The sequence below is a fragment of the Sesamum indicum genome, linkage group LG2 (genome assembly GCF_000512975.1).
Source record: "Sesamum indicum cultivar Zhongzhi No. 13 linkage group LG2, S_indicum_v1.0, whole genome shotgun sequence".
Classification (NCBI taxonomy): domain Eukaryota; kingdom Viridiplantae; phylum Streptophyta; class Magnoliopsida; order Lamiales; family Pedaliaceae; genus Sesamum; species Sesamum indicum.
The window spans coordinates 4,276,018-4,299,978 of NC_026146.1; the positions used below are offsets into that span (position 1 = coordinate 4,276,018).

A 23,961-nucleotide genomic window follows, 5' to 3' on the forward strand; every position below is an offset into this window, starting at 1 on the left:
GGCATGAGAAACAAAATGAGATAATTATAGTCCGTAACAGCTACCTCACTTCCAGCAATTGCTTTTACCATAGCATCATATAAACCTTCAGTATCCTACAGACAATATTGCAAAGTCAGGAACATTTCCACGCAGTTCCCAGTAAAAAATAAAGCATAATCTTGGTTCCCTTTATGAGTAATTACATGCAGTCCTGTGACAATTATAATGTATGCACATCTGCTAAAAGTTGATTTGAGCAAAATAATGTTTGGCCTTTCCGATGCAAAAAATTGTAGTTCATTTATTGGTTGTAACTCAAAGCATATGGGGAGAAATTATAAACCTTCAATGGTATATGTATCTAGGTATGGCTTGAGTATATCCGAAACAAACAAGTTTCTTACAGGTATCAACTTATAGTTTACATAAATTTACATTATAGAATTATCCGCATGAATTTCTTATGTGCAATGCTGGTTTCAAGGGGGGAATAGTATTCTATCTCTTATGTTGGATCCAGATACCACAATTACTCCACATGTAATGCAAAATGCATGATTCTGAAATAGAGCTTAAATTCACAAATTTGATTAGTCTAAACCAAGTCACCTCAGTATTCCATCCATCAACAACAAATACATCCAAAGAGTAGCCATCTGTTGTGGAAAATACATGAGCTTCACGAATATTAAGTCCTATGTCTGAGAGTAAAGCTGAAAGCTGCAAAAGAGATAAACATTCAAAAGTTTCTACAGTGTAGGGACAAGTATAATCTGAATCATCCGTTGCTAAAGTCACAAGATACGACAAATATACACGAGCAGAGAGAGAGGAAAAAGTATGACAAAGAAGAAAGAGATAAAGGGAGAAAGAAAGGAAAGAAAAAGAATCAAAAGCAGAAGACAGCCACATGCTCCAGTACCGGGTTATCAAGCTTAACTGGCAAAACAATACTGACGCTGCTCCATTTTGCTCGGAGAACAACGACAGCAGCTTTTAGAAAGTTGACCAAGAACATATGCAGTATAGCCACTGCTGGAGTAATGAAAACACTAGAAAATGAAGCCCAAAGCATTGCAAATCATCTCCTACCCCCAGAACATATCTACCAAAATAAAGCAGAATCACCCTCTTATCTACCTGACTGAGAAGCTTTGGCTTGTCAATAGTTGAAAATATAATTTCATGAATTGGCGTCTGCGATGTTTCCTGCCTGCAACAACATCTATATATTAAATCTACATTTTTTAAAATGGAGTAGACCGAATAGTAGACTTATCATATAATTACATATCATGAGAAGTGTAATGCCACAATTCGCCAAAATACCTATTCTATAAAACCAACATACTTCAGACTCTAATCAAAACTATCACAAAATTTTTGGGGCAACTAAAGCATGACCATATATCCACCAAAACATAATAGGCCCAACTGTAGTTCTAGATCAAAGACAGCAAACAAGTCTTGATCATCCATACTTGTAGTTCTTTAAAAGTTGTTCTAACCTAAATTTCCATGATAGATTGATTTAGCTTCTCCATCATTATTGTGTGAAAACTTAATCAAACATTTAAAGGGATAACCAATTGATTTCCCCCTCCAACAAGCCAAGGACCAAAAGCGAAAGAATGGACAAGAATTACCTTCTGGAAAGATCTTCTGCAGAAGTTTCCCTGTTTATACCATCCGAAATCTTCCTAACGTCCAAATTTAGATCCTCAAGCTTAGAACAAGTCTCAAAGTCACCCCCAGAGTTCCTGTTTTCAGTTACAGTCAGAGGATAAAAGGACTAGTAGCCACATCAACACATCCACAAGCATACAGCAACTTCACCTCAGCTAGCAGCAGATTATTATGTAGACTAATGAGGTGATGATCCTTGCAATTGCTTAACCATCTACTTAACATGATAAGTACCTGTCATTGAGTGACTGGACACCGTTGCTGACACTACCATGTGGGAGTGAGACGGGGGGGACACTCAGAACTTGTTCGCCGTCAAGATCATCACCTCTAGATCCAACATTCTGCGCAAGGATAAACAATAAAGAAACAGAAGGACAAGCATGATGTATATATAGCTGAAAAGACCCTTGGATGAATAAATAAGTTCTGCAAATAAAATGCATCAAACTTGACGAGAAGTGAACCAATGTTCTCATGAAGGACAAACATCTTAGATTACTATCCTAGGCAAAGCAAAGTTATCATATTTGAACTTTCTGCAGTTTGCAGAAAAAGGCAGACAGGGAAAGGTGCCTTGCAAGGCAAACATAGCAAAGTTCAAACTCATTTGCGCTAGTTTTTCTAAGACATTAGCTCAGGCTACAATAAGCAAGATGTATTTCTGTGGGGAACTTACCAAGGTATACTGTTGGTGAAACTATTCTAGTATACAAACCTCAGTTACAAATATGACCAGATAAGTTTCCATCCTTTCCATGCTTGATTTGGATAATAAGCTAAAATAAGTAAACGTTATATATCAGGATTACTTAACCAGAACGTTCCATGAATCTCATTTCCTTGTAAACAATGACATGTTGTAGACTCAATACTTCAAAGTTGCTTCTTTTTCAGCCCTGCCCTATTAGTTCTTTAAATTCTTTCTCTCTGCTCTTACACTTATCCAGAGAACGGACATCCCATCCATATTCTTGTCACCTTCCTACAATATAATATCCGAACCATGTAAAACATAATAGAGTAAATTCATGGTCTTAAAGCTCCAATGACACTAGAAGCATAATACTATTTCCACTGGGTTGTGGATCATTTTATGTCCTATTCAACCATGGATCATCTTAAAAATGTGGTATCTGACCAAGTACCAAAGGACAACAAATCTTTTTACCTCCATAAAACGGATGTGGAAAACAGGTCGATTATCAGGATCCTTTGCCCTTGTTAGAAGCTTTTGATGTAACAACACATCTTCCACTCTATCCATGTTGATATCCAGCCCATAACTGAAAAACACAATAACACCAAAATCCATCAAGGCGCAGCACCAGAATATCTGGAACAATAATTGAGTAAACATTTACAAAAGATACTAACCATTGATTCGATCAAATTTTACTACTGAATATAAGCTCCAAAACCCCAACCCCTTCCCTAAGTGCCAACTATCGAATATGAGACATAACTCTAAGAGATGTATCACTAAAAAATCTACTCAAAGTACCACACACTTTCTTAAAGACCTCAGCTTCATATCTTTTTAATCCAGTGTAATACAACAAAATCCTATAGTAATAATTCAATACATTCAAGCTTAAATCAAAAGCATGTGTTTCAGTAGAATCTAGCATACATACATACACGAAGTGGAAAAGTAAAGCCACAATTCATACATATATATATGCATACTTCACCAATAGATTCAACAAGTACATAAAGTACAACCTTTTTCTCTAGGAATAGTATAATACACAGAACATTAACAATCCTATGCACACAAAAGCAAAGTAAAAAAGAATACTGAATGATTCAGAACTACATACACCCGCTTTTTCTTATTCAGAACATACACGCTCAGAATTCATCAATAAACTTATACACATATTTAGGGGGAAAAGAAGTTTTAAAATGAAAAAAGAAAAAAACACTAATCAATTCAACACACACACGTATAAGTATCCGTTTATTATACATTTCACACTACACACACAGACCTCGGAGGCAGGCGATTGAAGTGAGCCTCCAACAGCTCGCGGAAATCAGGATTACTAATGGCCTCTTCGTTTCTATTCTCTATCAGCCGATTATACACATCATTCCTGATGACATCGTTTCCTCCTCCGCCACTTCCTCCGCCAAAGCTGCCGTAGCTCCGCGGCGGCGACGAACTCTCCCCTACCTCCTCCACGAAATCCATATATGCATACGGCAATAAGTACGTATATATACACCTCTATATACAGCAAAAATATTATTGTCACGTGTTAAAAAGAGAGAGAGAGAGAGAGAGATTAAGCAAGCTAAATGACTTCCATCGGAACGGTATCTTTTATCCCAACGGTCGGTAGAATCTAAAAAGAGGGGGGCGGGATTGGGTATTTCACCGAGAAGGGAGGGGCAAATTTGTCCTCCATTACTGTAGCAGACAGAGGTTTTGTTCACAAAAACTGTACTGTAATAAGAGAGAGAAAATTTTGGTTTGAAGTTGAAGAATGTCAGTTTTTGGTTCTTCTGATAAAGACTACAGACCCCTCTGGTTTATAGACTTTACTTGCAAACAAATGTGTCTGGTTGTGTGAGAGAGAAAGACACAGAGAGAAGCAAGTGTGTGTTGTGTGTGTGTGTGTGAGAGAGAGAGAGAGAGAAAGACACAGAGAGAAGCAAGTGTGTGTTGTTGTGTGTGTGTGAGAGAGGGAGAGAGAGAGAGAGGAGGGAGGGAGGTGGGGGACTATGGGAGGAAAAAGTGGAGTGGGGGTAGTGGATAGGGTTCTGGATATGTAAATAAAAAATATAGGGGGGGGTTGGGGTTGGGGTTGTTAGATAAACCTAATTAAGGATTTGTGTACAAATTACGGGCGGGGGCACTGGACCTTGTAAGAATTACGGGTTTGTGATCAATGCACCCGCGTTTTCTTTGCTTTCTGTTTACACTTTTTCTTCTTCCTTTTTGGTCAAAATCTTTCTTTTACCCAAACCCACAGCTTATAGTTTTTTTTTTTTATTTTGTTCTTGAAAATCAAAGCATACTGTCTGTAGCATACATCGGGCTTCAATTTTCTTTCCTTTGTTCTTTCAATATATGTATGTGAATTATTTTTAAAAAAATGACTAATCTTTTTTAAATATTTTTATCTGAATAAGAAAAACTTAAGTGGGAAAGCACCTCAATTTGATATTCTTAAACTTATTTGGTTATTACGACTGAAAAAGTATGAAATTAGAAATTAGCCTTTGTAGAATAATTGCATTCGTATGTTGACAATTAAAGATGGGGTTCAATCTTTAAAGGTCGTATGTCGCCCGATGTCTGGGTTGAAAATACAGAAAACGGGCTTGGAATTTGCACAAAAAATAAGCGCGGGACTTGACTCGATGTCGGTACTCCAACGCTCAAATCAAATCGCTTCTATAAATAGATCGTGCATCTGTATGAATATAAATGCTAGTTAATATGTTCACCGTAAATGCTCGAGTATATATACCTAATACCAGTTGTATGGACGACACCTATTCGTCTATACGATATTGCCATGTGTCTCTCATCCCTTACCTTTTGCTGATTTGCGTACTTGATGGGCTCTTTTGAGCCTTTCATGATTGTGGGCCCATGTATTTTAAGCCTACTTTCACAATCTTGAATTTTATTTATTTTATCCGCATCAATGAAAATAATATTACACTTAATACATATTTAAAATGTGTTTGGATCGCTTACCTTTGTTCCATTTCCGTGACTTTAATTTTCATGTTTGGAAAGCTGATGAGGATCTTTGAGTTGAGAGTTTTAATTAAACAAGACAAATAAAATTGAAATGATTTATGAAATTAAAGGGAGAATGGAATTTGGTGCATGCCGATATGTATTATCCATCCGCTCACAGCCAAACTACCAATTGGCCGTAGTTTATTATTGTGGCTTGGAACTCTCAATTGTTTATTCAAATGCTACCGACTTGATAGAGTTGAATTGATTATGTGATCGTGTCGACAAAGAGTCCAAGTACTTATGAACGTATCTCCTTTCTACACTCATCAACACTGATTTTATGTATATTAAATGTGGTTCTTGGAACTACCAATCAATTTGAAATTTAATGCATGAATCACCCCCTCATGTTACATTAATTTATTACAATTCATCATCCTATAACTATGTATAATTTAATAATTATAGAGATGCATTGAAATATAAATCATGAAATATCATTATTATATACATATATATATATATTAAAGAACAAATATGGCCTCTATTATTTTTTAAAAAGATAAAGGATAAATTACAACGAGCTTCTTGAAATTTAGTATAATTACAAATATTCCCTGATATTTGATGAAAGTATATAATTTTTTGAATGGAGGTTTGTAATTATCAATTTTGCCCTTACTGTATTTTTTTTAAAAAATAAAAAATTATAAAATCGAATGATGTGGATAAAAAAAAATTCACTTACTCCATAAAAAATTCAGATATTTTAGAAAATAAATTAAATTATAATCCATAATCTATAAAGACATTGATCAGTTTACAACAAAAAATGAATGAAAACCTAACAGGGACCTACAGATTTGGCTGATTGTTAGAGGATGTTAAACTCCAAGGGCTATCGCTAAATTTTAATAATAATGTAATACTTATAATTATGCTAAATTTTAGGAAAATTTATTGTAATTTATCTAAAAACAAATATAGAAATATGTTGGAAATTTTAAAAGTTGTTTTACTTAGGTGCCATGTGACAAAAAAACTATAGATGTGAACATATATGTTCCTTTCCTTTTTTTTTGCCTTTTTTTTTTCTTGTTGTGTATATATATATATATAGTATAGAAATAAAGTAGCTTCCTACGCACGTGTCAATTTTATTTTCTCCTTTTCTATAAAAGGCTTTGGGTTTGGGACATGGACAAAACCCTAATAAGTCAATAAACTTGCAAATGTGATAACAAGTTGAATAAAGGTTATTTTTCCAATGTAAGTAAAGCTTCAGTCTTCAGCATAAATAATTTTAATTTAAATTGAGTTTGGTCGAAATTTAAATTAATTATATGATAAATATATAATATATTTATTATCTAATTGATATACAATTTAAAAAAAATAATATATTACTATAATTAGATTTTAATTCGGCCGAACTTGATTTGGACTAAAATCCACTCACAATGTTTATAGAATTGAGCTATTACCTAAAATTTCTACTCAAATTAGAATGTTCCTTATAATAAGAAGCAAAAATCATGTAAGAAGCAATTTGCCTTTACTGAAAAGTTGCAAAAATGTAAAAAATTGGTTTTTGAGATTCAACCAAACTTCAACAACAAATTAGGCACAAGCAACTGTCATTCTCATGTTTATACCGTCAAGTGTTGAGGGTATAGGTATAGCAGCGAAGGCGTTTTGTCCGAACCAAAGGTAACCACAACGTTAGCCACGTAGTCTGTAGATGGATGATTAAGGGATACGTTTGTATTTACACACGTGACGAGGAGAATTTTAGGAAATTGATGTTAGGGATAATTTTATTGGTGGTTATTTGACCATTTACCTTCAGATTGTTGTTTGAAGTTTTCAGATGCCTTTTAACCACTGGTTAAGCGACAAATGCTTGTCCTCCAACTTACACAAAAAAGATAAACAGGCAAAAATTTTATCCCGAATCGGATATGATCAGAATAAAATTAATTATATAATAAATATAATAATTTGAGCCATTTTAACTTGAGTTATTATTATTAGTTAGAAAATAGCATGAAGACCATAAATTAATTACAGAGTAGAAATACAATGGACGTGTGGAAACAACGATGTAATAACAGCCTTCCTTTTTGAGTACTTTTAAGCATTTCTTGGGTAAAATGATTGAGGCTGTTTAAGGTAAGTAGTACATCACCGCACTCGGATTTTGATTTTATACCCAATTCATAAAGTGTACTACCACTAGACTACTGGGGTCTTAGACCCGTAAAAATTCGATCCACATTGAACAATTGAGGTTCATATTCTCTAATTATTCCAAAAAAATAAAATAATATTCTCCTTAATTTATCTAGAAGCGAATAGATACAACAGTTTCCGAGGATTATGTACATATACTTTTTGGATGAATTCTATGTGCCCATCTTTATATATTTTTAGATTTATTAATGGATGGATAATAACTTAAAAATTCACAACTCCCCAATTTTAATTTGAAATAAAATTCTATATAAAAAAGACTTCACCGGCCATGAGTGGGTCAACTAAAATTTAATTTCAAAAATAGAGCATATATAATGTCAAAGAATCTCCTCAGACATTGGATGCAAAGGTTGCAATTTCGTCAAACATGGGACATGTATTCATCTACATTTAACGGGTAATTGTATTTTTGGTTTCATATGTTATCAACTTTTTTAATTAGTCTTATTTATTATAATTTTTTCACATTATATTTAATAAGTTAGATTCTTTTGTTTTTTTTTTTAGTTTACGTGACTTTTCCATCCAATAGTTAACTGAGAAGTTACGGAATAATTAATCAAAATATGTCCGTGACTTACGCGTTAATTATTGGACAGAAAAGTCATGTGGGGACTGAAAATGAGAAAAATTTATATAACTTATTGAAAGTAGTATAAGAAAATCATAACAAATGATATTAAATTGTATATATCTTAATTTATGGGATTAAAAATATAATGTTTTGTTGTAGCTAACTCAAACTAATAACAATAGAATAATTATAAAAATAATATAAATAATAATTTCACTTAATATCGTCAAACAAGTACAGATCTATACCTAACCCCAAAACAATAAAATATAATTCCACGCTTTATACATTGGAAAGGAACATATAAAGCATAAGTCGCGACTTGCACGTCACGTTTTAGCATTTAATAATTTAGCAGTTTTTATTTTATCTGCCAGGGAGAAGATGTACTGATCGGCTTCCTCGTTCTGCCTATGTGATTCATGGTATTGGTACGTACGTATATTTCTAGAATACTTACAAGTAATGAGTCACGTTAAATAAGGATAAATTATTAAATTATAAAGATTTTTTTTTAAAATTTGTATTAATTATGAATATTCTCTTATTGTTTGAAAAAATATTAATACCCATCTGATTTAAATAATCATCTAATAATTAGCTCATTCCATTAGTCTCCGTTAGATTTTTATCTATTTTTTGTGATTAACTGATCAAACGCCCTTTTGGACTAAGAATTATAATTTTTAAAATTTTTAATTTTTTTTGTTAACTAAGTGGATAATCTTTAAAAAAATTTCATCCACTCTAGTCCGATTTTTAAAATTTTTTTTATTGTTTTAAGAAAATAATACAATAAGATCATACCTGACAATTTCATACCTTCATCTAAAAATTACATAATTTTATCAAACATCAAGGGGTACTTATAACTTTTCAAACAACGAGTGAGTATTCGTAATTATGTCAAACCTAATGAGAAGTCGTTGTAATTTATCTCGTTAAATAATGGGGAAATTATTAAAAATGTTTTGGAAATAATTTTTTTACATTTAAAAAATTCATCCAAATAATGTTTAATCTAAAAAGTCATTGGTTGAACTTTTTTACATTTTGAGGTATTTTATTTTTGTCATCAATTTAAGTTTCATAAAAAAGGGAAATGGGCACTTTGAAATGGTATCATAAATTATGACCACATGACATTGATTCTAGACAAGATGAACATTTTATTCTCATGAATGTATTTAACTTTTAAAGATGCTACTTTTTAGTGTGGTGTAAATGCAAATTTGGAACAAATTGGTACATAGTGATCAAATTAGCAATCATGAATGTTAGCATGGCAATGATTTGACATGGGGCTGCCCTCCATGCACATAAAAAGCTTCAAACATTTTATATATACAGTAAGTGAAATTATGGGAATATTTCCACAAGGGGCTGTTGTCAATAGTGCAAAGTTTTCACACTTGAGATTGGATAATGTGGATATCATGCTCCAAAAGTTGTCAATAGTGGAAAGTTACTTTTTTTTTTTTTTAATTTTTACATAGAATAAGATGTTAGATTTTATTTTAAAATTAAAAATTTGAATAGTTTGATTAAAGTAAAATTGTAAACTTTATAAATGTGAGTAATGAAAATTTTAAGAGAGTTTATTAAGATTTTGATAAATTATATTGACACCTCTTAAGGCTCGATTTTGATAATTTATTAATATTTTGATAAATTATATGCACAAATAATCATCGTCTTTTTTGCAAAATACAAAGACATATCCTGATATTGTAATTACAACTATATGCACCCCCTATTCAGAGGCAAAGCGTCTAAAAACACCTATGAAAAATATCACACTAACAACCCTTAGGGGGTTCGTCTGTAATTTTTCAAAAGATATGGAGTGATTGTATATTTTAGCCTCAAGAGATGTCGATATAATTTATCCTTAAGATTTTAGTAATGAGTTAATAATTTCTTTATTTTTTTTCTAAAGAAAGTTATAAGCTCATAATATTTTATTTTTTGGATCTTATAAACACTTTTATAGGATGTTTCTGTTTTTATTTATAGTTTCCAGCGTTTCTAATGAGATGAAAAAGCTTTAATGTCTTTTTGTATGAAATTTGAAAATATATTTGGATTATATGTTTCCAAAACTTGGTTTATAGGTATGAAAAATGAAAATTTATTTTATAAGATCTTAGCTTTATATCTAAAAGCTTATTTGCACATATTTTTGTTAAATATTTCACTCTTTCGCACATTTTATAAAATGTTCTAAATAAGAGAGTACGTGTAGGCTCATTCAAATACTCTGATTATAATATTTTATACTTTAAATTCATTTATGTAATTATCGACTGGTGCGTAAATTCATATTTTGAGTGATTCAAAAAAGATATATACATTTTTTAATTGTAAAATTTATACATTTCACAGCTATAATAAATATTTGCTCAACGATGGTAATATTAAACTACAAAAAAGGAATTCTACATATATATATACACACACACATAATTTGGGAAGAAACATTAAAGAATATTATCAATAGCATTCACCTACCAACAATATGAAAATTACACACACACACACAACACACAGTGTGAGAAGGGATTGGATTCCCCATCAATGTCAATCTCCTAACAAATATTATGCCAATCACAGATTTTTAAATAATAATAGATGAATATAATTATAATGGGAAACCGTCCATGACTCCCTATTGGGCTATGGGTCCACATCCAATGTGACGTTGATTCAATTGAAATTGGGAGTATAATAGCAAAAATGCCCCAAGTTTTTGGTGCTGGAGATGGGGCCTATGCAGATTGTATGTATCTGGTTGATGTGGAATTGGGCTCAAAGCTGACATTGGTGGACAGTGATGTAAACAAGATTTATTTCTGTTCCATCATTGTTCCTGTCATCAATATACAAGACGTTTTTACTGTCTGCTCTTTGAATACACAATCTTTGATTCCGTCTCATCTAATTTGTATACTCAAATTATCAGTCTTGAAAAATACTACGTGTGTCATCGTTTGATCATATATCGATCATATAATTAGTCCAATTTACTGACTTGGCCGTGAGAAGGGCTCTTCGAGTCTCGTTAGAGGATCTAAATCCTAGGTATTCAGGGGTGGTTTTTTTCGAATTCACATAATCTTATCAAATAGATTAAATTTCCGATCAAGATGGATATCAATAATGATATCATCATATTTCCAAAACCCATAATTTTCTTGGATACTCATCCACATGAATGGGAATGGTATGAAATCATCACTCACATGCAAATTATATACATAAAAATGGGTGTTGCAGAGGTAGAAAGAGAGCAGCACTAGTTGAGAAAGTTTTGTCCCAGTGATAAATACAAATATGGGACCAAAAAGTGTGTGTGTGAGTGGATAGAAATGTGAATCAGCCACATATATGGGAATTGTACTAAGAGGCAAAGTGGGAGTAGTTCTGATTGAATATGGGATACTGTACTCAACTATTTTCTGATATTTTTTACTACTTCCTTCACATAGATAGTGACATTATACCAAAAAAGAGAAACCAATTTTGGATATTTTTCATCAAATTGATGAAGATATTTATACAATATTATTTCCATGCCCTCCAATGTGGTACCAATTTGTGAAGTAATTAAAAAGGACAGCTTTTCTAGAAAGGCCTGTCCTATATTGGACCAAATTGTTATTTTGGGCTGTGTCTACTTCGCCCCCACATGTTTGATTTAGACTTCACACCAAGAATCGTAACCAAAGCTCATTGTTATCCACCCAATGCGTATAAATCTTTTATGGATCTCACGATTTTGTCTTTTAAAAAAAATAGAAACAAGAAACAACTCGAAATTTATATAAGTTGTTTTAACTTATGAAGCATCTGTCTCACATTAATTACTCCCAAAATATTAAAACCTTAAAGAAAAACCATAACTTTTAATTTTTAAGTTTAAAAAATTGCTTTATGAAAAAATTGAACTTTTTCAAATTTAAAAATTAAAGGTCAGTGAAGTTTTTGAAGGTTTCAATACTTTACGGTGGTAATTGATATGAGATGGATACTCCAGTTTATTTTAACTCCCAATTGATTATATAATTAAATTTAATTTGGCATTAAATATTTTTTTATTAGAAAATTAGAAATAGATGGAAAATAAAAGGAGGGGTGTGTGTTTACATCTCTTGGAGAGAATTAAAAAAAGGAGCCTAAAATTTCCTATTAATAGTGCAGCTTTCAGAGAAAAAGGATCCAACTAAGTGAAGGGCATCTGGTTCTTGTAATCAGAGATCAAATCAGCCTAAAAGCGTGTCTTTCCTGAAGAAGCGGCTTTAATGGCGAAAAGTCGTGGTATTGTTTGCACTTTCTTTTTTACTATTTGCCCCTCTTTGGTTTCTTTTATGTTATGCTTTAATTCCATTAGAATATCAATACTGACATTATCAATAATTACTTATTATAAGAATAAACAAACATTCACATTATTAATTAATTTATGACTCAAAATTTAATCAATAAATATCATCTTATTTTTCAGAATTAATTAAATAAGCCAACAAGAGAGTTGGTGGGCCAGATTAATTTGAATTCATTGGGCCTACAGGTAGACCACAGCAGATATCAAGGCCCAATCCAGCCCAAAATCCGAAACAATCACCACTTACGGCTCGCCAAGCCAAAAAATTCATCAATCATTCCTTTTGAACACTGAGCTCGCATTTGGGGTTCATCAGAACCATCCCGGAAAAAAAGAAAAAATCATGCAAAAGAATTGATATAGAGGCAACATTGACACAGAGTAATTCATTCCACATCCAAATTTTGTCTAAGTTGTTTCAGTCAATAATAATTCAACTCGATATAGAAACGTCATCGCTACAAATGAACAACTCTCAGTTCCTGCATATTTCTGAGTTGGCGGAAAACTAATGCATATCAACTCTAAGGTCAAGAAGGCAACCATAAACGGAAACAACTGTGTCCATGGAAGTTTTCATTCTACATTTCCAGAATGCAGCAGAGAGGTTTTCCTACTTCTTCTACCGAAGATTAGTGCACTATCCCAGCTTTAATGAGAGAGACAACATTTGACAAGATTCATGTCCTTACAAAGAGTCTACTTATCAACCTTACTTTCTTCAAGTATCAATCCAACTTATACTAAATTTTTGGTTCAACACATTTGCCTGTTAAGATTCATACAACTGAAACTGATAAGCAGCTAAACCTAAGGATTCCGTTCTAAGGTTCAGCGTCTAAGGCTCAGACATCTAACTTTGGCATATTTCAGCTCCTCATTAGCTCTTTGGCTTATCTATATTTAATCCAAACAATGATTTTTACTTATAATGGTACAAAATCATGTATTGAGTTCAATTTACAGTCTGACGAGTCAGATTCTTATTCTCATTGAAGTCTGGACTTAGGAAGCGTACTAAGCCTATCATGGGACACTTTATAATCGAATTTGTTAACTATAATCTCCATTAATGTAACACTTCTTATCTAAAACACCAAATGCTACTGTATAGTCATCCCGGAAAGTTTCAAGGCCAACTATTCAAGAATGCAACTCTAGACCAACCCAGAACAACTCCATTTCACCTATTCAAACACACTTAATAAACACTCCTAAAATTGTTAATATTACCCGTCTTGAAGTCCTAAGCTTCACTAGGTTGGATTAGATAAAGTTACAACCACTAAGTTTAGAAGAAGAAGGGCTACCACTGAAATGAGTGAAAGGGACAGCCACCTTGACAGAAATGTAAAGAGAAATACAGTTCAAGTGCCCCAAGCAATACAACAAGAATATATAACGAGGTGTCTTAAAGACACAACATTTACTTAATTAACAAACGTATTGTCTTTTGATAGGTGAGAATAGAGGTCCAGAAGAATAGTTATATATGATTATAGCAACTTCATTTGGTTTCTGAACAATTGTGCTAAGAGGCTTATGAACATTAAGAATAACAAAAATTAAACGAGCATTTGTAGCAGCAAATTGCACAAACAGAACATAAGTCTGATCATAACACAGATAATACAACATATTCAATTGTTAGCAAATTAATGCTATTCAATTAAATCCACATTACATTTGCAAAACACCAGTAACATTACCAAGAACTCATAGTTCCTGCTCGGCTACGGAATGGCATCAAGTCTTGCCTCAAATACAAATCCACGACAAAGCCCGTCTCCGCTCCCCGGTGCGCCTTCCACCCATCTCCAGTTTGATTTTCCATTCCTATATTCTTCCCACAATGCTAACCTCCCAATCCTTTTTGCTGAAAAGCATACCCTATTCCCCCCACCAAACACCTTAAACTTACTACTCTCCACAAAACACCTATACATTTCCACTGGCATTCTTCCTGCCTCCTCCCATTCCAAGCTCTCCAAGTCCAACCTTAATATCAAGATCGTGGTGCACGCGCTCTGCAAAGCATACGAGCTCTTCAACCCACCAACCATGTATACCTTCTGATCGTTCCCGGCCTTCACCAATCTTGGCCGCTTCAAAATGTCGAAAATATCTCCCCACTCGCGCTTTTCCACCCTAACCCACTGCATTGTCTTCTCCATATGCACAATTTTCGTCTTGAACATTGCCCATTGTGATCTCCAGGGCGAACCCACATCGCACAATGTGAGTATAAAATCCGAAATTAAAACAGGGCTCCGGGGTTTCGATGGCAGATTGGATGAAAACTTGAGCCAATTATTCAAAACATTGGGACTAAAGTTGGCGAGCTCTGTGAGGACGAGGACAACGCTAAGCGAGCCGGCTAGGACGGAACCGTGGCGCGACCAAGCTGAGCCGAGCTGGGGGAGGGTTTTAAACTGCCCGGTCAAAGGATTACATACAACGAGGGCTTTTTGGGAATTTTGGGGAGTGGCGTTCCTCGGATTCTGCGATGAAGCCCAGAGGTAGAGAAGGCCATGGGACGAGGTGATGGGGTGGAGGGCGGAGAAGGGGAGGAAAGAGAGGGAGAATTTCAGCCATTGATTTGATGCAGGATCAAAGGCGTGGAGATTGGGATGGGGGGACACGTGGCGGTGGGACGGCTTGAGGGCAAGGAGGGAGAGGGGCTCTGATTGGGTGCGGAGGAGGTGCCGGAAGGAGGGGGAGGAGAGGGTGGAATAAAGCGCCTTGCAGACGCACTTGGCGGCGGCGATTTGGCGGAGGGGCAGATGGCAGAAGATCTGGTGGAGGGTGTCTTGGGGTAGGCTGTTGAATGGAGAGGAGTCCATGGGATTGGCCTGGCGCTGCAGCACAGGGTCAAATCTTGCCTTACTGGGACTTGGGAGATTTTGAGAAGATGATGTTTGGTCGGAGAATTGTTAGGGAGGAGAGAGAGGAGAGAGGTTGAATCGGTGGTTGACCACGTCTTCAGATAATGGGCTGGTATCATGCATCAGGCCTCAACATAACATTCCTATAGGGCTATATGGGCCTAAAAGATTTCCTCAGCAGCTCATTTTGTGGTGACTATCAAAGTTAAACTGGGCCAGCCCAGTTACAGGGTCTGCTTTAAACTTGTATGGGGGCAGCGGCAGACAAGTTGACGTTAAACAACACATATTCTGATCTGGTGTGGCAAAGGCAATGGTGGACCGCCCCGTGATTCAGTGAATCTCAGCCTTATCCACACGTGGATCTTCTTGAATATTCAATCCCCTTCCCTGCACCCGCTCACGTGGTGGGCTCAATCTCTCCAATAATTGCTCACCAAACCAAAATTTTGTATATTGAAAATTAAATTATGATTTATATAAATTCCTAATTGAGATCCTCAGCGGTATAGAATTTATTTGTTAATGACTTTGCACGATGATCTTGAATATAGATTTGGATAAGCACCTCTACCTAAATTAGTAATGGATGGCTTTCATATAGAATGTTAGGTTTGTTGGAGTAACCACCCAATTAAAATCTTTAAATATTTAAAAAATTAATATTAAAAATAATATTACATGAGCCATAGAGTGCGAGCTAATAATAATAAATAAAATATTTTATGAATGTATCGGTTAATATCTATAGACGATCGAATATATTATATTATATGGAGCCACGTGTTATTAGATGAGCTTGAGACCAATAATTAATAATTTGAGTCATTACACCATACACTCAACTCCAACTCGCAAAAATAAAAAATGCATTTCCTCATAGAATTTGGGATTGTTTTTAGTTTTGAAAGACAAATGTGCCATCTGGAGTTATTTATTGGATTACCCCTACCATAAAGAAATTAATTTATCTTAGAGTTATTTAATTAATATTAATATATATATATATGTATATTTCAATTATATTTGCATATGATTTTGGGACCTTAACCCTGCTGCTCCAACTGCTTTTGTGATGAAGAAAAAGAGAAAATATCGGGTGGTCCCAGCTCTCGGAGTCCGGTTCTATGCTGAAATACATAAAAAAGGACAATGCCACGTAATTGGCCCTCCTTTTCACCAATCAACGCCCAACCGTTGGGACCCAGCCAATAGAAATTGGTATATTGTACACGTCTCTTTACCTTTCTTTTTTCGGGAAGTGGTCTCTTCAGCTCCTCAATAAGCTGGAAGCAGCAAGCCAGGTTGATCAAATTAATTATAAAATAAATATTTAAATAATATAATATATTTATTTTATAATTATTTTTTAAATTATATTTTAATTATACGATAAGTATATTATATTTATAATTAATTTAAATTTAATCAAATCTCGTCTAAATTAAATTTTTTTCTCTAATATGCTACTTGGATACAACAGTTTCTTTATGAAAAGTTTCATATTTAAATTTTTGAGCGTTAAAAAAGAAAAAATTAGGTCGTCACTTTATTATCAAAATTCACTTATTTTATTACGATAAATTACAAAAAAAATTATTGAGGTTTATCATAATTAAAATTATTCTTCGTGTTTAAAAAATTATAAAAACTTTATTGACACTAAAAATGTTGGCTCGTCGCTTGTAATCTTTAAAATAATTAAAAAATATTTATAATTATTATAAATCTAAAAAAATCTGGTGGTAGTATAATGGTAATATAATATAATAATTGGAGTCGTCCACTAATAACTTCTCCATTAATCTAAAAATCTAAAGCTGTTGTTTAAGACTTACGTCGGCTGCTCGATTTTTTTCTGGCTCGGACATACCTCGTTCTAAAATGGTGGTACCTACGACGCCGTTTTGAAGCGTTAAATATCCCAGTCAAACTGTTGCGTGTATTGAGTATTACTATTATTACTATATATATACACAGCAAGCGCAGCTATATTTCCCCTCGTACTCTCCTCTGAGCTTACACCACCTAATTCGGCCGATCTTTCCGCTTTTCCATATATTCATCTACATTTTTATTACGAGGTAATTCAATTAGTACCGCATTTTCTTGATTTTCTGTTTCTTTTGTTTTTGTTGGCGATAGTAATTGGATGATGGTTGTTTTACTTTGTGCATTTTGTTGAACTCAAGTAGCTAAAGTGATGGTGGGGAGCGGCGTTGAGGTTAACGCGACGATGTCGTCAAACGGATCTTTGGCTATTGGAAAGTCTATGGAGCGGTTGAGGGTGGCAAATGGGGAATCTTTTGACCCGATGGCCGTGGTGACGGAGCCGGTGCCGCCGGTCGCGGACTCGAATGGACATGATGCGGAGAAGGGGAGAGAGATAGTTCTAGGCAAGAACGTGCACACCACCTGCCTGGAGGTGACGGAGCCTGACGCCGACGACGAGTCTACTGGGGATAAGGAGGCGTACATGGCCAGTGTTTTAGCGAGATACCGGAAAACCCTTGTGGAACGGACCAAGTACCATTTAGGTATATTGTGTTGGTCTTCTGATCTGTCTTTAGTGATTAGTTGTTTTGCGAAATAATAGACTGCTTTTATCAATTTTGTGGTTTGATTGGATGGTGAAGTGTGCGAATTTGTTAGTGTGATGTGATTTGAACTGTTCATGTAAATTAAGCGCGTGAATGGGCTTGATTTTGTTCTGGATTGCCAAATTTATTGAAATGGTGGTGGAGAGAATGAAAGTTTACTTAATTGGCATGAGTAAACTTGTGAAATGGGTAGTAGGACGTTGGGAGGTGGATTCTTGGATTTTGATGCCTGCATTTTCATGTGAAAGAATTCAAACAAATGAGTTGAGAGTGGCAATCCAATGGTACCCAATGGATCTGGGTGCTGTAGGATGGATGCCTGCAAGACTTATCATTTGTTGCCATTGCATATGAGGCAGCGTATGTCAAGACCTTGAATCCTATGTATAATTAACTTATTAATTTTCATTATAGGGTTGCCTATTTAACTATTCAGCTTTCAAATATATTGTAGTTTTAAGTAGCTATGTTGGACTTGCTTAATGAAGCTTGCAGGTTCCTCCTATAATTTCATTGGTCTGAATGTTTTCCTAAATGCTCTTTTTTACACAGGGTATCCGTACAATCTCGATTTTGATTATGGTGCACTTGCTCAGTTGCAGCATTTCTCTATCAACAACCTCGGTGATCCATTCATTGAAAGCAACTATGGCGTGCACTCAAGACAATTTGAAGTCGGTGTTCTGGACTGGTTTGCCCGCCTGTGGGAGATTGAGAAGAATGATTACTGGGGATACATCACAAACTGTGGAACTGAGGGTAATCTTCATGGGATTCTTGTCGGGTAAGTGTTGTTTTCTTTGTCTCTGTGAGCAGCTAATTCCTTTACAGGGGTGTTTGAGCCGATTCTGATACTAACTCTTTGTTAAAATGCACAGGAGAGAAGTGTTTCCTGATGGAATTTTATATGCATCAAAGGAGTCCCATTATTCCGTGTTCAAAGCAGCAAGAATGTACAGAATGGAGTGTGTAAAAGTTGCAACTCTGGTCACTGGAGAGATTGACTGCACAGATTTTAAAAGAAAGCTGCTTCCTAACAAAGATAAACCGGCAATCATCAATGTCAACATAGGTGATCCTTTGTTCTTTGTCCCTTTTGCTTGCAAGTAGACATGTACCTGTACTGTACATTTATGCATATGTGTGGTTTTGCCTGCTAGACCTGCAAATATGTATCTCTTGCTGCATCATATTTCTAAAGTTGGTCAATTCATAATCCAATCTGCAGGAACAACTGTTAAAGGAGCTGTTGATGATCTTGACCTTGTTATACAGACCCTTGAAGAATGTGGATATTCACATGATAGATTCTATATCCACTGTGATGGTGCACTCTTTGGGCTCATGATGCCATTCGTTAAAAAGGTGCAAACTTTTCCATTTCATTTGTCTTCTGTGTTCCTTTACCCACCCATAAGCTTTGTATGCTGAAAGTATGTCCATCCTTATTGCTTTGTCAATATAGGTTGCATGATTACTCTTACTAATAGTTAATGTAGCATATGAAAATAAACTATAGATGGACTAATAGATACAGCAGAAACATGTGCTGTTGGAATTGAATTTCTGAAATAAACTCCATAGGAAATATTCTGGCTTATGAAAACACAAAATTAATGCATCTGTCTAGTGTCTGGAACTGGATAACATGAACTAGTTTCATTTTAATAAGAAAAAGTTAAAGCTGATCTCCAGCGTGCTGATGGACACGGATGCTATTTTGTTTTGTATCTCTAGCATTCATCTTCTATTAGCTGCAAAGTCTATAATTCATGTGGTTATTTATATATTACATTGACTTCAGTGTAGTCGTCTGTTCTGCCATTCTTTTGTTAAGTAGTTTGGTTTCTAATTCAGGCACCAAAAGTTTCATTCAAGAAGCCTATTGGAAGTGTCAGTGTCTCCGGCCACAAGTTTGTGGGATGCCCAATGCCTTGTGGTGTTCAATTAACAAGGCTACAGCACATAAATGCTCTTTCCAGTAATGTAGAATATCTTGCCTCCAGAGATGCAACAATCATGGGAAGCCGGAATGGCCACGCCCCAATCTTCCTATGGTACACTTTGAACAGAAAAGGGTACAAGGGATTCCAAAAAGAAGTCCAAAAGTGCCTGAGAAATGCTCACTACTTGAAAGACCGACTTAGGGAAGCAGGGATCAGCGCCATGCTCAATGAATTGAGCAGTACGGTGGTATTTGAGCGACCTCGAGATGAAGAGTTTGTGCGCCGTTGGCAACTAGCTTGCGAGGGAAATATGGCACATGTTGTTGTAATGCCAAGTGTCACCGTTGAGAAGCTGGATTTCTTCCTGAATGAAATAATTCAAGGGCGATCAATCTGGTATAAAGATGGGAATGTTCACCCCCCTTGTCTTGCAGCAGATATTGGAAGTAACAACTGTTCTTGTGCTCTTCACAAGTAATGCATTTGTTGATTTGAAGACTTTTTCTGCTTCTGTTGTTTTCTAGCGAAACTCTTCTCCTTAGAAGATGTTTTTGATCGGGTTTATTTCAATAATCAAAATATGTTTCTTTCTTTAACTCCGTGATAGAAAGGTTGCCTTAAATCAAGACTAGGTGCTAATAGACAGGCTTGATTCTTTTTATTTAGAGTAATGGAGACATTCTTAACAGTTAAAAGTAATTGAGCAGCTAACATTTTCAATAGTTTGAAGGAATGGTAACTAATGTTTGTAAAAGGGTTTAGGGCTTAGAGACAGGAGTATGGGGAAGCAAGTTGCTGCGACATTTTTTCACCAAGTTATTAATATCTGCATTTTTGTGTCAACCTTATAATGGATATGATCAAACAATTGCTGGAAAGACTTATTCAGATTGACTTAGATTAGAAAATTCTTATTACTGCTCGTCTTAGTTAGTGACATGTCTGAACGAGAACGATGATTTGCTAGCCCAAGTATTCAAAATACAGTAAAAATGCTTGAACAGAGTAAAATAAGATGGCATATGGTCATACTATAATATGCTATCTAATTTCCAAGTACATTCTCTTCCGCCCACGATTTCCAACTGTGACTCATCTGATAGAGGCATGATAGTAGTGCCAGTGTGTTTGAACTTTATTGATGGCATCAAATGTTGGGTGTCCTCCTCATCCTTGACCTGGCAATTTTGGTTATAGGGACTCTACCACAATAGGGTACTTGTTCTTCGGCATTCGCACAAGTGTTGGCTGGACCGAATCATCTTTCTCTAGGGGCCTCCACCTGCAATGAGTGGTAAATACAAAATTACCCAAATGGAAATTGTAAATTTCTTGCATGGGATGCTAAGAGTAAGCATATGGCCATGCTGAGGGTGGATAATACAGGTTATGATTCTTCTGAGTGTTTGTGTGTGTGTGTCTGTACAGATCATAAAACATCCATATTTGCTTAGCAGACCTCATCATTTCTTACCTGTATCTGCAGACCAAATGGTGGATGAAAATAGAAATTTCCAATTTGGCCAGGTTGATTCCAGGACACATCCGAGGTCCACTTCCAAAACCAAGAAAGCTAAATGGTTTTAAAGGCTCCTGTAATATATAAAAAGGATCACATCTTTATCGTCTGGAATGTGAAATGTTAGAAAGCCGCACATCGATTTTGCATCTTGAAAAGCTTACATCGAATCTGGAAGGATCAAACTTCTCTGGATTAGGAAAAATCTCGGGGTCGTGGTGGATAGACACAACATCCAAGTTTACAGACCAGCCTTTTTGAATTTCATAACCTACAAGTTTGAAGAAACTTAGCACCCTTCATAATAGCTTCATCACCATACTCTTGCAGAAACTAATAATCTATTAAACAATCAAATCTGCATGGCTTATACCATCAATATCAAAGTCCTGGGCAGCTTTTCTTGAAAACCAGGGTAAGATTGTTGCTTTCCTAAGAGTTTCACTGATGACCTGTAAAAATTGATGAGGCAAGGTTCAGCTTTTTAACCTTAAATTACCATAAATCGCGTAAAGGGTGAGTGTTTAGCCTGCCACTAACTTTTGCAGTGTATGGCATATTGTTCACTTCTGCCCAGGTAAGGTTTGTCCCATCTTCTCTGCTACTTCGGATTTTCTGATGTTCTTCCTGCACAGCCTCGTCTCGAGTTTTTAGTTTCTGCATTTAACTAAATGATGATATGTTAAGGTGATATGTGAGAATATTACTCTTAGACGTTCTAATGCAGCAGGATTTTCTTCAAGAAATTTGATTAGCCATGTCAAAGCAGCTGTAGTGGTATCATGACCAGCAACCAGCAAGGTTAATATGTTGTCCTTCAATTGTTTATCTGTAAGCTTATTGTCATCGTCCTGCTCTGAGCTGTCTTTGCTGTGCTTCTTTAACAGGGATTCGAGGAAATCCTGTTGGAAGCTTTCTCCCTTTCTCCTTTGGGCAATGGTAGAGTCTAACATGGCATACATCCTATCACGAGCCTATCAAGATGTACCAATCTATCAGCATAATTTCTAAAACTCTCCTCTGAAATAAGCTGTTTTACACTCTAGCTGATTATTAGTCTTGTTCAATTCTAAATCTCGTTCTTAATAATGTATGATACCTTGATGCCGCGATAGAAAGCAGTTCCTGGGATTTTAAATGGCAAAGAGGCAAAACAGGAAGAAATGATCTTGAAATTGGCTCTGAACTTTTCTTGTTCCTCACCAGTCGGCTCCAAGCTCATTATCATGTGGCCTATCACCTTCAGTGTGAACTGCAAAAGACTCATCTACTTCAGAATCAATGCACATATAAACATAGATCTATTAAACATATATACATATCACAGGTCCAAAGATCAACCGTGGAAGCCTCTTCAAGAACCAGAACTTTTTGCCCACACCAGTGATCCAACGTCTCCACAGCCAATTTATTGATGAAAGGGAAATACTTTTTCAGGCCATCGACTGAGAGAGGCTCTCCAATCAGTCGTCGGAGTCTCTTGTGTGCTTCTCCAGTCTGTTGAAGCAAGCTCGTCGGACCAAGAACCTGCTTCCCTGTATAGAAGAGGTTTAGGCTCACTAGCCCATCTTTGCCTGTTAGCAAAATCTTGCTTGCTTCTCTCCCAGTCATGAAAACAGTAAATCTCCCCAATACATAACTTTTAAACACCTTCCCATACCTAATGCAGAGATCCATGGAAACATCAAGATCAACACAAATCTGTTTTCCAAATTTCAGAATTCAGTTGATTCTACTGATATACTATTACCTCTGCTGTCTCTTTTGCATGAAGCTGAATATACCAGCTGGGCTCGAAAAATCAGACAGAAAAGAGAAACTCTCCCCTACAAAAGGCCATCCCATACTTCCTGGAATCCTGTCCATTTTTGTGGGAGCACTCCATTTTTGCAGCAACAATGCTGAGAAAATGAAAACCAAGAAGAGTGCCACTAAAGTTAACATGACTATCTCCAGCAAGTGCTCTAAAATTTGAAGCTGTTGATCAGATGGAATCCTAGGGCCAGTTTCGAGGACCCTTTGAACTGGGGAATCCTATTTATCTGACCTTTTCTTGCTGACTTATGGTGGGAGCAGCATATTATATAGAGATGGTCAAAAGGTCCTCGACCATATCAAAATATTTGGTGATTACTCTGATGACAATTTCATAGTTTCATGCATTCCTTGTTGAAGATGACATCCTTGCTTTCCTTGATCTTCGTTCGATCCAAATGTAAGGAGGCTGGTGTTCGTGTTCTTCACGTACGTTAAAACTCCACTTAGTAGGGGAATCAATTGTTGCCAGATATTCTTGTTTTCTCCTTCAAATGCTTCTTTTATTTGGCTAATGATGAATAAGGTTTGTATCTCACATGATAGTGATGTTCAATTTGTTTTGCCGACTATACTACCATATTCTATAATTTTTAAACGTAAACAGC

The 23,961-nt window shown here is 35.4% G+C and overlaps 4 protein-coding genes across 5 annotated transcripts in view; 1 reads left to right on the top strand and 3 right to left on the bottom strand.

Moving 5' to 3' along the window:
- Positions 1-4,360, bottom strand: part of LOC105179498 (serine/threonine-protein kinase STY8-like) — a 9,329-nt gene extending 4,969 nt beyond the window's left edge. The window contains exons 1-7 of the mRNA XM_011103148.2: positions 3,663-4,360; positions 2,840-2,954; positions 1,903-2,012; positions 1,629-1,742; positions 1,123-1,195; positions 592-702; positions 45-95 (exon numbers count right to left, since the gene is read on the bottom strand). Of these exons, the coding sequence (XP_011101450.1) occupies positions 45-95; positions 592-702; positions 1,123-1,195; positions 1,629-1,742; positions 1,903-2,012; positions 2,840-2,954; positions 3,663-3,865 (777 nt within the window). The 5' untranslated portion in view covers positions 3,866-4,360. The remainder of the gene's footprint in view (positions 1-44; positions 96-591; positions 703-1,122; positions 1,196-1,628; positions 1,743-1,902; positions 2,013-2,839; positions 2,955-3,662) is intronic.
- LOC105179508 (SKP1-interacting partner 15) lies at positions 14,115-15,584 on the bottom strand. The gene has a single exon (XM_011103158.2). The coding sequence runs from the start codon at positions 15,429-15,431 to the stop codon at positions 14,322-14,324; it is 1,110 nt and encodes a 369-aa protein (XP_011101460.1). The 5' UTR covers positions 15,432-15,584; the 3' UTR covers positions 14,115-14,321.
- LOC105179517 (serine decarboxylase-like) lies at positions 17,399-20,708 on the top strand. Of its 2 annotated transcripts, none has more exons than XM_020698889.1 (6): positions 17,399-17,557; positions 17,669-18,010; positions 18,626-18,857; positions 18,952-19,145; positions 19,302-19,438; positions 19,931-20,708. In XM_020698889.1, exons 2-6 carry the CDS (start codon positions 17,677-17,679, stop codon positions 20,495-20,497), a joined length of 1,464 nt encoding a protein of 487 aa, XP_020554548.1. In that variant the 5' UTR covers positions 17,399-17,557; positions 17,669-17,676; the 3' UTR covers positions 20,498-20,708. The 2 variants fall into 2 exon arrangements, with proteins under 2 accessions (XP_020554548.1, XP_020554544.1); XM_020698885.1 differs by having other exon boundaries at positions 17,666-18,010; positions 19,931-20,497.
- LOC105155430 (abscisic acid 8'-hydroxylase 3-like) lies at positions 20,865-23,898 on the bottom strand. The gene is made up of 9 exons (XM_020698891.1): positions 23,289-23,898; positions 22,880-23,198; positions 22,638-22,790; positions 22,246-22,512; positions 22,079-22,165; positions 21,912-21,990; positions 21,703-21,809; positions 21,494-21,612; positions 20,865-21,301 (listed from the first exon to the last, which is right to left on the bottom strand). Exons 1-9 carry the CDS (start codon positions 23,480-23,482, stop codon positions 21,211-21,213), a joined length of 1,416 nt encoding a protein of 471 aa, XP_020554550.1. The 5' UTR covers positions 23,483-23,898; the 3' UTR covers positions 20,865-21,210.

Bases quoted from the DNA above. Each gene is read 5' to 3' on its own strand.
- LOC105179508 (XM_011103158.2), bottom strand. From the start codon at position 15,431: ATGGACTCCTCTCCATTCAACAGCCTACCCCAAGACACCCTCCACCAG.
- LOC105155430 (XM_020698891.1), bottom strand. From the start codon at position 23,482: ATGTTAACTTTAGTGGCACTCTTCTTGGTTTTCATTTTCTCAGCATTG. The intron at 21,810-21,911 runs GTATAAGCCATG...TCAAACTTGTAG, and splicing joins CCAGGACTTTGATATTGATG to GTTATGAAATTCAAAAAGGC. The intron at 21,613-21,702 runs GTAAGCTTTTCA...TATATATTACAG, and splicing joins TTGATCCTTCCAGATTCGAT to GAGCCTTTAAAACCATTTAG.
- LOC105179517 (XM_020698889.1), top strand. From the start codon at position 17,677: ATGGTGGGGAGCGGCGTTGAGGTTAACGCGACGATGTCGTCAAACGGA. The intron at 18,011-18,625 runs GTATATTGTGTT...TTTTTTACACAG, and splicing joins ACGGACCAAGTACCATTTAG to GGTATCCGTACAATCTCGAT. The intron at 19,146-19,301 runs GTGATCCTTTGT...TCCAATCTGCAG, and splicing joins AATCATCAATGTCAACATAG to GAACAACTGTTAAAGGAGCT.